The 13,858-nt window shown below is 44.2% G+C and overlaps 1 protein-coding gene across 6 annotated transcripts in view; it reads right to left on the bottom strand.

Annotated features, from left to right (window-relative positions):
- The window catches only part of LMO3 (LIM domain only 3), a 69,552-nt gene that overhangs the window by 45,759 nt on the left and 9,935 nt on the right, over positions 1–13,858 (bottom strand). For 3 of the 6 annotated variants that reach the window (XR_010443005.1, XM_064735144.1, XM_064735170.1), the window contains one exon: positions 5,270–5,483. Coding sequence is in view for 5 of the 6 variants with exons in the window: in XM_064735144.1 (XP_064591214.1) it covers positions 5,270–5,483 (214 nt within the window). In the remaining variant the exon portion in view is untranslated. Of the gene's footprint in view, positions 1–5,269; positions 5,484–11,826; positions 12,130–12,888; positions 12,955–13,171; positions 13,367–13,858 lie in introns of those variants that run through there. The other 3 variants (XM_064735154.1, XM_064735162.1, XM_064735136.1) reach the window with 3 other exon arrangements.

Below are 13,858 nucleotides of genomic sequence, written 5' to 3'. Positions count from 1 at the left end.
GTTTTCAAAACCTCTGGCAATTAGTTGAAGAGACAGTATTCTTTCCTTTTTTTTTATTTCCAAGCACTAAATGATACCGTTTATGTAAATTTAGAAGAACATTCATCGCACGCAGCAAAATTAGAACAAGTGAATCGCTACACCTACCATTTTTAAAAGCATTTTAAAATATTTTTAGGGCGTATTTCTGCAAACTACTAGTCCCTTTAATGCTTTAATGCATTGCAACAAGGATATTAGTGTATACCTAAGGATTCAGTTCTAAAAAGATTTAGTGTAGAAAGTGGACCTCTAAAGCCTCACTTCCATAAACACCTCAATATTCCTGAAAACTCAGAGTGCTTAAATCTTTAAAGGTCTACCCTTATTTAATCAAGCTGGGCAAGAAACATGTTGAGGAGGCATTTTGAAAAAATTTATAACCCACTATCCATGAAAATATCCATGCAGAATATTTATACATGCATTTAAGCAAGCTGATATCTTGGGTGTTTGCAATACTGCCTGTGACACAAGAGAGGAATGGGATCTGCTAATCAGCATCAGGCCACAAGACATTTTAAGTCTCCCTAAACACTCCTACACAATAATTTTTTTAAAATAATAATTGCCTTTAGAGTGCGAGCGGTTGTACAGGAAAAAGCTGCTTCCTAAATTCTGCTCTTTTCAAACTGCACTGAAGCTAAATATTTCACAGAGGCAGCATCTTTTTAGTGCTTCTGGTTGAACACTACTTTCTGTGGTCAAGTCTCATTATTTATAAGATCTTCTCCAATATCCAGTTTTAAAGACTTGGCTTTTCTCAGGTCTTTCAACCAGCAAGTGGGGAAGAGCAAAAACCCAAAGTGTTCTGTTTCTTTCCTCAGGAATGGGGATCTACTCATTTTTACAGCTCTCCAGTGGTTCTTTTAAAGTCTGCTCTATATTTACAAACAGTATGAATACTGAGGTGGAGGGGGAAGGGTGGGGGAGAGGATAGACGTTGTCATCCTCCTCCCCATTCTCAATAAGGTTCTAGATGTGTTTAAGGGCAAAAAAATTCCACCCCAATATATTAGTTTTCTTAATCCTTTTCTTATGATCTTGCTTGCCTGGCTAGGGAAATTATGCAAAAAGTAATAAAAGTTCTAATTCAATTTCCATGTTAAGAGGTGGATTTGGGAAAAAAATAAATATATATATCAGAAACCATATTCTTTGTGTTTACTAAGAGATATGCACTCCAACATTTAGTGTCATGGAGCTGGAGTTAAAACCAGAAACGGCAAAGATAATTTAGCTGCATGAATGCCTGCTCTTCAGTAAAATGCTGCCAAAATTAAATAGGAATGAAACAGCACTTTGTAGTCATTGGTCGCTCAGCGGGGTTTGCGTAGTTAAAAACCTAAGTGAAAAGGGTGATTGACCTACATTGCAACTAGCTTAGCACAGCTGTACTTTCATATTTCTGCTGCATCCGAGGAAGCTCATTATTTAATACAACTGAGTTGCATGTAATTGTTGGTCTTTTATTTCACACTTCTAGGGGCCAGGTATTAATCTCAAACGTGCAGCGGGCGTTACCACGCATCTGGAAACATCCACGGCTGCCCATTTGCAGGCAAGGCTGAGAGAGGGGATTGCACACCGAAATTAGGAGGCTGCCCAGGGGTAGGAGAACCTCACAGAAATCAAATGAGCAGATGGAACAGAAAGCAAATCCCTTGGCACCCCAAAGGCAAACGTTCTGCTGTTTCCCTATTGTTTTGAGCAGAAGCAGCCCAGAACGTGCAACCAAAGCACATTTCACACAACTCGTACCTGAGGTTTAAATAAGTAATAACATTCCAGTTAACTACCAGTTTGACATGTTAACAGCCCAAGGGCTGTTAACATAATGACTGGTCATTAATGGCAGTAATGACAGATTTCAAAGGGAATATTGTGCTTGCAAATGGACACGCTGCCAGTCAGAAAAGAGGGCAGAGCAGGATAGGCTGATGCATTAAGATGTCACCGTACAGCTCGGGAGGAAAAGAAGGGGAGGAAAAAAAAAAGTTCTTGCATATTTCACTTCCTATAAATGGACTTGAAATATTGGCGAAAACCTAAGTTCCTCAAATTAAGTCTTCACTTCCTAACCCAGGAGTGTATAAGCAGAAGACAGAAGCCTGCAGGGGAATTATCCTCTGCATATCATTTTCGGGGAGCGTGTTCTTGCTAACGCCGAGCCCTCTCTTTGCTCAAGTCAGTTCCCATCCTCGTTAACAGAGCGGAGCTCGCTCCTGCCGCGGCCACCCGGCACCTCGGGAACCGCTGGAGTGCCGAGCAGGAATCGCATCCCAGGGCAGAGCCTCTCACACCCACAGCATCCTTCAAGCTCCTTCCTTCATTAGAGATTCCTTCCATTCCCTCAATCCCTCCCGATCCGGAGGAAAAGGGTTTAATGTAGTATAATTAACTAATTTTACCAAAGGAGACAGCTAAAGCAAAGCAAGTTTTGGAGCTCTGAAGATGCAGAGTATTTATAAGGAGCTCAGAGTGGGGACCTCAGGGCTCAGCTGCAGCATGAGAGCGTGCATCAGGGCTGAAGGAGGGTGCAGCTTTTTTGGCAGGCATCTCTAAATGAAAGATACTGGAAGTATTTTTGCAAACAGGCAAAGACACAATCACACCATTTATGAACTTAAACATGAACGCTGAAGCACCCAAACTGGCTGTGTGATTGCTTGTAGCATCTGTAGAATGCCTGTCTTATTGAAAGGCATAATGAACACTGAGAGACAAGTTAATAAGCAATTTTACTCTTTATAGTATCGTTCAAGCCACATATCCTCTAGAGGGCACCACATAAATTAATAGGAAGCCAGAACAGTTTTATCCGCAGCGAAGGCTCCCTTTATGGTTAAAAAGAAAAAAAAAACTAAGAAGATAGTTTGAAACCATAATCGAACTCTAATGTGATCATTAGTACAATGCAATTTGTTCCTTAAATTCATATGAAGTGGGTTGCTAAATATGAAGGCTTATTTGACTACAAAGCTAGAGAAAATTTAACTAGTCCGTACATTAGCACTAAAAAGATCACTTTTATAGGTTCACTGCATAACTAAGTAGATAAGATGCAATGAGGCAAATGACTATCTGCAATTATCTTAAGTGCATCAGTTTGAAGTTTAGTGTAAATACCAAGTTTAAATCTATGCACTCACAAGTACCACCAAAAAGAAAAAAAAATCACAACGAAATAGCTTCATTAAGATTCAACAAATCCAGAGACAAAAATCAGAAACATCTTAAAACCAGTTATAGGATTTCTCCTGTATGCTGGTTTCACATGCAAAAGTAAAAGGTGTTATGTATGAAGGAATAAATGAAACACCAGTTTGAATGTGATAATGACAAACAAACAACAACAACAACAAAAAAAATCTCCTTTCTCTGAATCACTTAGTACAAGTTTTAACAATCTGTTAGCAAAATATTTACTCCTGTTAAATCCTCCAAGACCAGAGAGCAAGAGTGTGTGTGAATGCATCTGTGCTGGGGAAATGCTTTGCTCATATCTTTGCTACCACATCATTTCTGGTTTTGATTTTAAACATTTGATTTCAAAATATTAGATCTGCTGCACTAGCACTAGGGAGATTCAGTAAGCTCAAAGTCTCCAGTAAATTTGGAACTCAGATGAAACAGCCATGGCAGTTCTGTCACTCCTGCAGGCATTTTTTGTACAAAGATTATTAAAATTGATTTTAAAAATCGGGATGTTACTTCCCTGTACCAAAACCTTTTTCAAACCCTCTCTACACACACTCACCTAAAGACCACAAGCGACCTAAGCTCGTGTACAACAATTCCCTTCTGTTCCACGAGCTTTTCAAAGTGAGGTTTTGTTACCTACTACATTGGCCGCTTTAACACAACAGGTTTAAGATGCAGCCTCTATGCTGAATTCCCAGCCCTCTGTCTTGGGTTCAGTTCAGAGCTTTAATAGGTAGTAGAATACTTTTACCATTAAGTCTAAGCCCATCTGAAGAACCTGATCTGCCTTTCAGCCCCAGCTCAACAAATGCATAGTGGATTTTGGAAGGTTTTTGTTCCACCCTTTTTTTCTAGAGGTGGTTATTTGGAGAGCCAGAGTACTGATAGTTGTCAGTGCTTTAGTCCTGATTCCTGTTCCTACCTGCTCATGGTGTATAACTTGGGAACTGATCAGTGTGTGGGAACCTCCTATTTGGAGCCTGTACTTAAGCAGAACTTGGAAGTTAACGCATTCAAAAAGAATTTTAATTTTCCCCCAATGTATTAGCGACTTCGATGTCCCTTTAAAAGGGAAAGGCTTCACTGAAGGGGCAGGGGAAATATTCCCAGAAGTTCACCTTAGCCTGGAGCAGCTGGTCTCATGAGACCCCCTCCAGAGGGAATGGAGGAGAGGTGTTACTGCAGGGAATAGGTGCTCGGAATCACCCCAGAGGAGCCTTTTCTCTCTATTTACGCTTGAGAGCCCAGGGACACTAAACTCCCCAGTTAAACTCCATTCCTGCAAAGCAGCCCTATTGACACAGGATGTGTAGATAAACTACCCTGGTGCTGCTCATCTGTACTTTGCTACGAGTTATTCCTCAAATACTTTTGAGAATGTAGGTCTGCAAGCAAACAAGAAGAGAGAAAAGCAGGTGCTGATTTGCTACCCCTAACAGGTGGCCACAGGTTAGCCAGCATCCCACCTGGGCTGGCAAGTGAAACCAGGAGCTTATGGCTATTAAAAATGGGGAATTCAGTTGGCTATCCTGGTCCAGCTTCCAACAGCTGAGTGCCAGCCTTCCTAAAGCTTGAGTGCCACAAACGAAATCCCTTGGCAAACTAAGAGGACAAAAGAGAAGACGGGTGAAACGTTCCTCGCCTGCAGGGCTCCAGCCCTGCCCTGAAGCTGGGTAAAAAAAAGGAGTGGTTTCAGGCTGTGACACATGGCCACCACCATGCTGCCAGGAGGAAGAGTGGGAGCAGGAGAGCATCACCTCTCCAGCAGCACAGTGCTGTGGGGAGCAGGGGGGAATTACTCTCCTCTACACCAGCATCAGCACCATAAATCTGGCAGCCACCTCCACAACCTGTCCATGTGTGCTTTTTGACTCAGATTTTAATTCAATCTCCACATTTCAGTATTTGTTTCCTCATCTCCTCCAACAGTCAGCCTTGCAGCCCTGCCTGTGTGGGAGCAGCTCTGCAGGAAGGGCTGAGCAGGTTTCCCCAGCTTGCCAGCGAACGGAAGAAGGCCGTGACCTACCTCAGATAGTCTCTGCGACAAAGGATAAGGTTGGCTTTGGTGTACAAGGTAGAGCCCACCTCCCCCAGGCGACAGTCACAGCAGGCACATTTCAGGCAGTCCTCATGCCAATATTTGTCCAGGGCCTTTAGAAGATATCGGTCTTTAATCTTACGGTTGCAGCCAGCACAACCTTTCGGCTTGGTGTCTGGCTGGACTGAGAGCATTTGTATACCTGAAATACAGTAAGACAAGAGAAGACTGAAAATAGATATTCTCTCAAGTGCAAAAAAAACTCTTGCCCTTTTCCTCCTCCACCTCGCTGCTCCCCCCGCCGCCACCCCACATCCAGTTCATTTAAAAGTCAATGGTGTAGGTAGGATAAAATAACCTAGTCAGACCACAGCAAGCTGAAAACAAGGCTAAGATAAATTTGAGAGCAGAAACTTCCACTGCTCTATGTTCCACAGCTTCTCTTTAACACCTCATTTACCTGGTCACTTTGCTGAAAAGAAATAACATTAAAAAAACATAACACAAAATGTTAAAACAGTCCAGTTGAAAAGCCCCCTATTTCAGCCACAGTATGCAATATTTAGCAATGCAAAATTTAAATAAACAGCACATCTCCAATACTTGTCAACCTAAAATTTAAATAAAGATGATATCTATATCTCAAACATACTTGAATCCACATATTTGGAACTTATTTGCACTAAATTTGTAAAATATAAAAGAACTTCAGTTTTTAAAGAAGAAAATATTGGAGCTTTAGAGACACGGCACAAGAGTTTGAGAGATTTGACATAGAAATTTTGATGCTGTTTTTTAATATTTTAGTTCCTTTTAGACACAATAATGGAGTGATGAGATTTCCAAAGACTGCAGCAGCAGCAACGCCAGTCACAACCTGCAGTGGAAGGACCATCTGAAAAATCTGACTTAAAATAATCTGCACAAGGTCAGAGAGGTTCTAGTTTGTCAGGAAAAACAAAATAAAAATGCTGCCCCGCTTTCCAATCCCAGTTTTAGCCAACAGCTACTTCGGGACAAGGAGTACAGTGGTGTCCATTAAGTACATATACACCTTTTGATGTAATAGCTGAGAGCATTTAAAAAACCATTCAAACTCCTGAAACACTGTTTAATGGACAGAACCAGCGAAAAGGGGAACACAGCTGAGTGATGTTACTCAGAGCAACACAGTCAGCTTCCAGGGATCCATTCAAAAATCAATTGCCCTCAGCTTTACAGTAAATGGGGAGAGGTCACTGCCCCAAAGTGCTCACAGGCTGGTCTCTCTGCTTAGCTGCATGAACTGCCACCCCAGTGCACTCTGACTAATTCTCTCTCTCTTACCTCTTAGGATAAGCAAAATAACAGCCCTGTGGATATTCTGGTGGACATCAAACAGGGACAGGAGAGAAGGGAAGACCCGACACGCTGTTCAGTAGGGGTTACCTCACTGTTTTAAAGGCAGTGATGTAACTTCAAAAAAAGATGCTACTCACTAGAATGTGTCTGAATATTGCAACGAGAATTTGTCAAGACTGGGGAAGGAATGCTGCTGTCAACAAGCAAATCCTACTCCAGATTTTGGGGTTTAGAACCCTATTGTTATCATCCAGAGATTGAGAAAGATCAAATAGAGTCTCACAGCAAAGAGGAGCAAATTCAAAGCCCCTCACCATGAAGGCTCTACTACCTGGAGTTAAGAAAGCTTGGCAGTGTCAGCTTCTATCAGCAGACCCTGGCTGGTGCTGTAACACACCACCACAGACAGGCAGGCTCAGAGAGTTGAACACAGACAAGTTGGGTATTGTTTGGTTTGTATTTGCTTTTTTGAAATTCCTCATAAGAAAAACAGGAAAACCAGTGTAACCTTTGAAGCAGTGGTAGAGAGTGCCTTTATGGATGTTAGGGCTGCAAAGACAACGGGCTGAGGCATCCCAGGGAGTTCCACACAGCTGTGTGTAGAACACATGGAATTCAAAGGACCGCATGGCCAGTTAAGCGACTTGCCCAGGCTGAACTCCTGAGTCCCACCTGCAAAGCTGATTGCTGAATTAGAAATAATAATTCCTATTGCAACAGCTGCCTCGCTCCTCTCTTTGCAATGCATCCTATCACACACCTTGGGGCGATACATTTATCTGCTCAGGGGTGTGCAGGGAGTTCTGCTAGCAGACACCCCAAAGCACCCCAGCAGTGCTGCTGCACAACATCTAAATCTCATGACAGCAGTGTAAGGTCTGTGTTTTTCTATCAACCAGTATAAAAATTGTCAGTGCTGTCCCTCCCATCACTCCCCAGTTGATGCTCACAGCTCCTCACCACACAGAGACTCCCAAGATCTGTCTCTCATTCCCAAGGGGGAGGATGAGATCCAGTGACCTGCGCTGGGCTCCACAGTCTGGGGCAGATCTGGGAATGAACACACACATTTCCTCATTTCCTCTTGAGAAAGCACCATGAGACAAAGGCTGAGCCTTTACAGCATCTTCAACTGACAGCTGACTCCCCTGAACCCAGAGTACATCCATGAAATAGCAAAGTAACATTGCTACAAATAAATGACTCAAAGCAGTGAAAATATCAGAGATTTTTGGTAAGGAACCTATACCATCCTGCTGGAACTCAAATAACATCACTTGGTCACAAAGCCTTAATCTGTAATGTTGCTTATCACAGTAGAGTGTAAATATCCACCAGGTGCCAACAACAGGCTTATCCCCAGATCCTCTCTCTGGCCACATAGAGGACAAATGTATAAAATCAGCCACAATTTGTATAAACTTCTTGTAACTCAGTTTAAAAAAAAAAAAGTTTAGAAGCATGAAGGGCTGTTCTAGGACTTTAATCTTTAGCTCGAGGGAAACCAGAATAAACTAGGAGCTAACACAGTTAAAGGCTTTAACGAAAAAAAAATCTTAATGTAAAAATTTCATCGCCTGATAAGGAAGCGGGTTAGAGAGTGGAGGCTGACAGTCCCTGATCCAGGCTGATCTACTGTCCTGAGCTGTCTGAAGGGAACAAGATGCCACAGAAACACAGCCAAACAAGTGAATGTCTGAGCAGATTGCAGTAATCAAGCCTGATAATTCCCGAGGTATATGCTGCAAACATGAGGTTATTGTATTACAAATAAAACTGCAGCTTGCACATAGCCTGCACAGCTTTGGAGACACTCACTACACGAGGAAAGTAGGCAGAGCCCTGTCATTCACAATGGTTAGCCCAAAACCCTCTTGTAGGGACAACTGCAAAGGGCAAACACCCCATGGAAGGAGAATTTGCAACCCTGCATGTCTCTTTTCCTGAGGCAGGGAGAGAAGGTGGTGCTGACACCCCACTGGCAGCATCTTCAGATTAGGTATTCTATTTGCAGCAGCTTTTGGAGGGAAGGAATTTCTCCTCTGATAGATCTGATCTCACTTAACATGCAATGAAGCTGGTTCTATTTTATTATTTCAATTTCCCCAAACTACTGCTTCAATTTAAGAAAAGAAAGGAGTGCTTTTTTGGTAGTGTAGAAAGGTTCTAAACAAAGTCAAGAAGTGTTTGACACATCTCCAAATTTGAAAATGTCCTTTTCTTTACATGCCCTGTTTAAATCCTTTCATTTTGACAACAGAACATTTTATTGCTTTTTCCCCCCCTGTATTTGCAGGAGCCACCCTAATGCAGATCACCCCACAGAGCATCTCTCTCCCCTTTAACATTCCCATAAGGTCTCTGATGCAGTTGCACTTTTCAGATACATGCTTGTGTATTTTTAGCTCTCCCTTAATTTGGCAATAAGAATACCTTGCAGCTCACTGTCAGCCAGCTTTTCACAGGCTGCAGTTTAAGCACTCATTTATTCCCTAGGACATGGGAAGGGCCTTTTCAGAGGCTGACAGCACCCACAAACCCATCCAAACTGCTCATTGCTGAAATACCAGGTGGCAGAGCACAGCACTGCTGCCTGGCTGCCTTCCTCTCCCCCTCCCCCAGGAAAGCAGAGCTTATGGAGCACTTTCAAAACATCATACAATTCCCTAAGTGCTACACCCAGCCTGCGAATAAAAAAAAAAAAGAGAGAAAAAAAATCAAACCCAGTTTTCCCTTCAGTTCTGCAGAGTTCTACCCATGCTCTGCATCACAGAGCAGATCTGTTCTCAGAACTGAGGAATTTCAGTGCCTAGTCTGTCACTGTCAAACAAACCCTTTTTATTTCACCCCAATATGCTTTCAAGGGCTTCCTCTATCCTTCCCTCTGCTCCCTCCCTTCCTCCACCCCCAGTCCCCAGGATACTGCACATAAACTGCAGAGCTGAGGCAGGAATAAGACTTCATCACCCTTTAGGATTTTTGAAGGGAGAACTTAAAAACCAGATTTGCAGGTTTTCAGATTTCTCTCGTTCTCCCCAAATAAGTTCAATGTGACTGACTCCCCTCCCTGTTTATTGTTATTATGGTGTGATGAAACACTGTCAACTGATTTGTGACTATGATTTCAGGATAAAGAGGAATGGTTGCTGGAAAAAAGCTAAATTAGGCTTCCGGGGAAGGCAGAGAAGCAAAAATCCATCTCACTCAAATCATCGCCCTTCTCAAAAATCAAGGGGAATGAGGGTTTGATGTAATGAACTATATTGTGTTAGTGATTTAGAAGCATCTGTAAGCGAGATTAGTCCCTGATGGTGCTGAGCATGGCATGAGACACTCAGAACTCAGTTCTTGTTTGTGGTACAGGCAGTCCTTGGGAGGAAGAGTTGTGTTATGCACTGGATCTCTTACAAACTTTTAAAGACCACTCTTCCCCATTTTTTCAGAAGCATGCACACAGTTCTACCAAAGACAGTAGCACAAACAGCACAAAAGGGCAAACCTGTCTCTACTTGGGAAAAAAAATAATTGAAAAATCAGTTTAGAGCAAATTAAGCATTGGGTGCATCAGTCTGTAAAAGCAAACTGACAGACAACATGCAGTCAACAGGAGAGTTAGGGGTCCAGGAAAAGATAAAAAGAATACTTTTCTGCTGCTTTCCCACTTTGTAGCTTCCTCCTAAAAGCATTCAGAGCTCCAGTAATTCAGGGCAACACACACAGTCTTGGGGAAAAAAAAAGTTGAGGTTTCAGAAGCTAAGAAACATTTCAGAACTCATATGTAGCACATCAGGAGTCGTAACTAGTTTTAGATTGGCATGTAAATTGTTCTGTGGAAAATTCTTATTGCCTCCGAGACCCTGCTATTCTGAGTTATTTGACAGTTTAAGGGAAATCATAATTAAAAAAAGAGACATAAATAATAGCCTGTGCAGTGTGGTGCACAGAAATAAGTGGAACCATTTCATTTAAACTCTGGTGAGCTTTTAATTGCCTGGATTGCATTGTGAAGCAGCCTAACGGTTGATTGCCTCCATTATGCTCTCTTGTTCTGTGCCATTCATCCGCACAGGCTCAGCTTCTGTAGTTAACACAACAAAGTAACCGCAACTCCATAACACTCGGGGATTTTTTAAAAATAAAAGTACGGATTTCAGCACGCTGAATATAGCCTCTCCTGTATACTTTTGAGTTAATTTTCCATAGTATATAACTAGATTTCACCTCCTGCCCCTTCTTCTACAGAGGAATCTGGGATTTTTTCTTATTTTTTTTTCCTTTCTAAATAAAAGATATGGGTTGGGAAGGAGGGGATAAAAAAAAAAAAGGAAAAGAGAAGAGACTAGGCAAAAAATAAAAATGGGAATGCAGTCCCACAGCTGGGAGCAGTGATACAGATTAAAAGAATTTGGCCAACATGGCTAGTCGATTGCCAAGAGACACCAAACAAAAGATTTCTCTTCTTCTTTCCCCTTCTCTTTTTTGAAAGCTAGATTGGGCCTAAAAGCTTGTTTCTCTCTGTTCACTGGCCCAGAGCATCCCTGCAGGCTGTAGCCCCCTAAGGGACAGCACGGCAAATAGATGTACCCAGATCTCAGGGACTGGAGCTGCTGAGCTATGTTCCTACCCCTGGCGTGTCCCCCCCATCTCTCTCCCCCAGACCCCCCCTCCTTTTTTAGAGCAGTGGTGCTGGGAACCAATTTGATTCCCTTTTTCTCCAATGCAGCTGCAAGGCTCAGAGATACTGACATTTTTCCACTCTTATCAGTTTAATTACAGTTACCATGGCAGCAAAGTGCTAGTGCTTGGCAAAGGCCAACAAGAGATTTGCAAGACTGAGTTCAATTTTGATGCAGCTCACATGCAAAAATAAAAAAAAATAAAATAAATAAGAAACATATACTCCACAACAAAGAATCCCTTTTCGGAGTTAGACGCTCAAGCCTTTTATGCCAATTCCTTCCCGAGCATCACAAGGATGGGGAGAGGGAGGTGTCGGGGCCGGCACGTCGCGATGTTTGTTGCACCGAGCGAAAGGAATCGCTTTAAGGAGCGGTCCTACAGGGCTGTCCTATGGGGAAGCGGTGTTCGGGCTCCGCTCGCAGCACACGCCGGCAGCGCGGTGAGGATGGAGGAAGAGGAAGGAGAGGAAGGAGGAACCCCCCGCCTCCCCCCGGAGCGCACAGCGCCGGCCGCCACCGCCTTACCAAAACTTTTCTCCTTTTTCTGCATGAGTTGATTTACGGGCGCCTGGAGAGCTCCTTCTCATTGAAGCACCAAATCCCGGCAAAAGTAGCGAGCGCTTCCTCGGCTCGGGTCAAGTGAGCGGGAGCGCGGCGCGCCGCAGCGGGGGCGGGGGGCGGCGGGGCCGGGGATGAAGATGAGGATGGGGATGGATGGGGGGACGGCACACCCCGAGCGGCGGCGGCGAGCGACAAAGCCACATGCTGCCCTAACTCTGCCGTAAGCCTATAATCCCAGCGGTCTCTTAGCTTTGTTGTAACAAATGGGTTTGATTAAACTGTCACATGCGGCGTTAGCATACCGTGTCGCGCTCGCCGGGGAGGGAGAAGCGGGGGGAGAAAAGAGGGGAAAAAAAACCAACCCAAAAATAGGGAAAATAATTTTTAAAAAAAGAGGAGAACAGAGAAATGCTGGCAGACAGAAGTAGCGCTGCTGCCCTTCCCTCTGGAAGAGGAAGGGAGGACGCGGGAGCCCGGAGCCCGCAGCCCGAGCGCGTCCCTGCCGCCCCCCGGGCTCCCCGCCCCGCTCCTGCCCAAAGGGTTAACCCTGCACCGAACCAGCTGCAAATTAAACTGCTGTACGGGGAGGCTTGTGGATTAAAGCCGGGCAGTGGGAAATTAACCGACTCCCTTGGTAATTGAGAGCGTGTTTCGAGAAGCTCTGGAAGAAGCAAGAATAATAATAACAATAATAACGGGGAGGGGGGTAGTGGCGGGGCTGCAATTCATTGTTAACTTTGACTGCTATTTCTCGAGACGTGCAGTCGGAGGGGTTTCGCTCAGCATCCTCCGCTTGCATGTATTTCATGTCTCATCATAAAAATAATGAAGCCTCACATGATTTAAACAAAACAGTCTCAGCAGAGCTGCAGCTCGAGTGAAAGTTGCAGTGCAGAGATGTGTGTGTGTGTATTGCAGCCCCGGCTTATGACTCAGAGAGGGAGAGAGAGAGAGGAGAGAGAGAGAGTGATGCAGGCACACATACACAAATGACCCAAAGCTTATGTACACAGTTGCCTCACTTACCTTCTCAATTAAGCGATACAGGGGAGGCAGTTCAATAAGCACAGTGGCTGCTTTGTAGCTCTTCTCCTTGGAAAAGGTCAAAAAGAAGCATTGTTTGGGGAAAAAAATAAAGAGGGGGTGGGAGAGATGGGGAGGGAGATCGCTATTCTTTAAGTTTAAAATAATGAGGTCCTCAAGGATCCGCCAAGTAATTGTGTTGACCGCATCCGAGCTACAGGTGTCCTCCTTTTAGTATCTTGCAGTCCAAGGCTGTCTGTCTCCGTCCTGGCTGAAGACAACTTACCTAAAGCAGCGTGTGAGGAGCCGAGTTGAATGAAGTCAGGGCTTTATCAGCTGCAAAATGCAATCCCTTACCAGCCAGACATAATACAGCAAAAGAAAAGGTCACTCAGTTATTACTGAGCCAGCAGAGCCCAGGCAGCTCTTGTGGAAGACCACAGAGAAGCAGCTCCCTTCCGATTTAAGGCTATTTACCTCTCTCCCCCTCCACCCACCCACCCACCCTTCCTCTCCCCCCTCCCAACTCCCCCTTTCTGTCTCTCTCTCTCTCCCTCTCGCTTTCTCTCTCGTTCTGCAGCTCGCTCAAGTACAGCCGCCCTCGGAAAGTGCAAAGCAGCCAGGAGACAGATTGGGCTTTGTTGGTAATTTCCCATGGTGAAAATTTACAAGCCTGCAAGTGCAGTCAGCAAAACCACATGCATATGCTAGACACAAACACCAGGGACACACACGCACATGCACACGCACAAGTGACCTCTGCCGAAGCGGCTCGGGATCACCTTCCCAGAGAGTGCTCCAGCAGCACACCCGGGCAGCCAGGGGAGCCCCAAACCCCCCACCCACCACCACTCCTCCCAAAATACTTGGCTCCAACAAAACCAGAAGTTGCCCACGCAAAAAAAGAGAAAAAAAAAAAAGCAAGATACATATCTCTCTATTAATGAGTAATGAGAAAAATCCCCGAAGGTGA

This window comes from Zonotrichia leucophrys, chromosome 1A (assembly GCF_028769735.1).
Source record: "Zonotrichia leucophrys gambelii isolate GWCS_2022_RI chromosome 1A, RI_Zleu_2.0, whole genome shotgun sequence".
Taxonomy (NCBI): Eukaryota; Metazoa; Chordata; class Aves; order Passeriformes; family Passerellidae; genus Zonotrichia; species Zonotrichia leucophrys.
The sequence above is the reverse complement of the archived record's forward strand: the minus strand, read 5'-3'. Positions and strand labels throughout refer to the sequence as shown.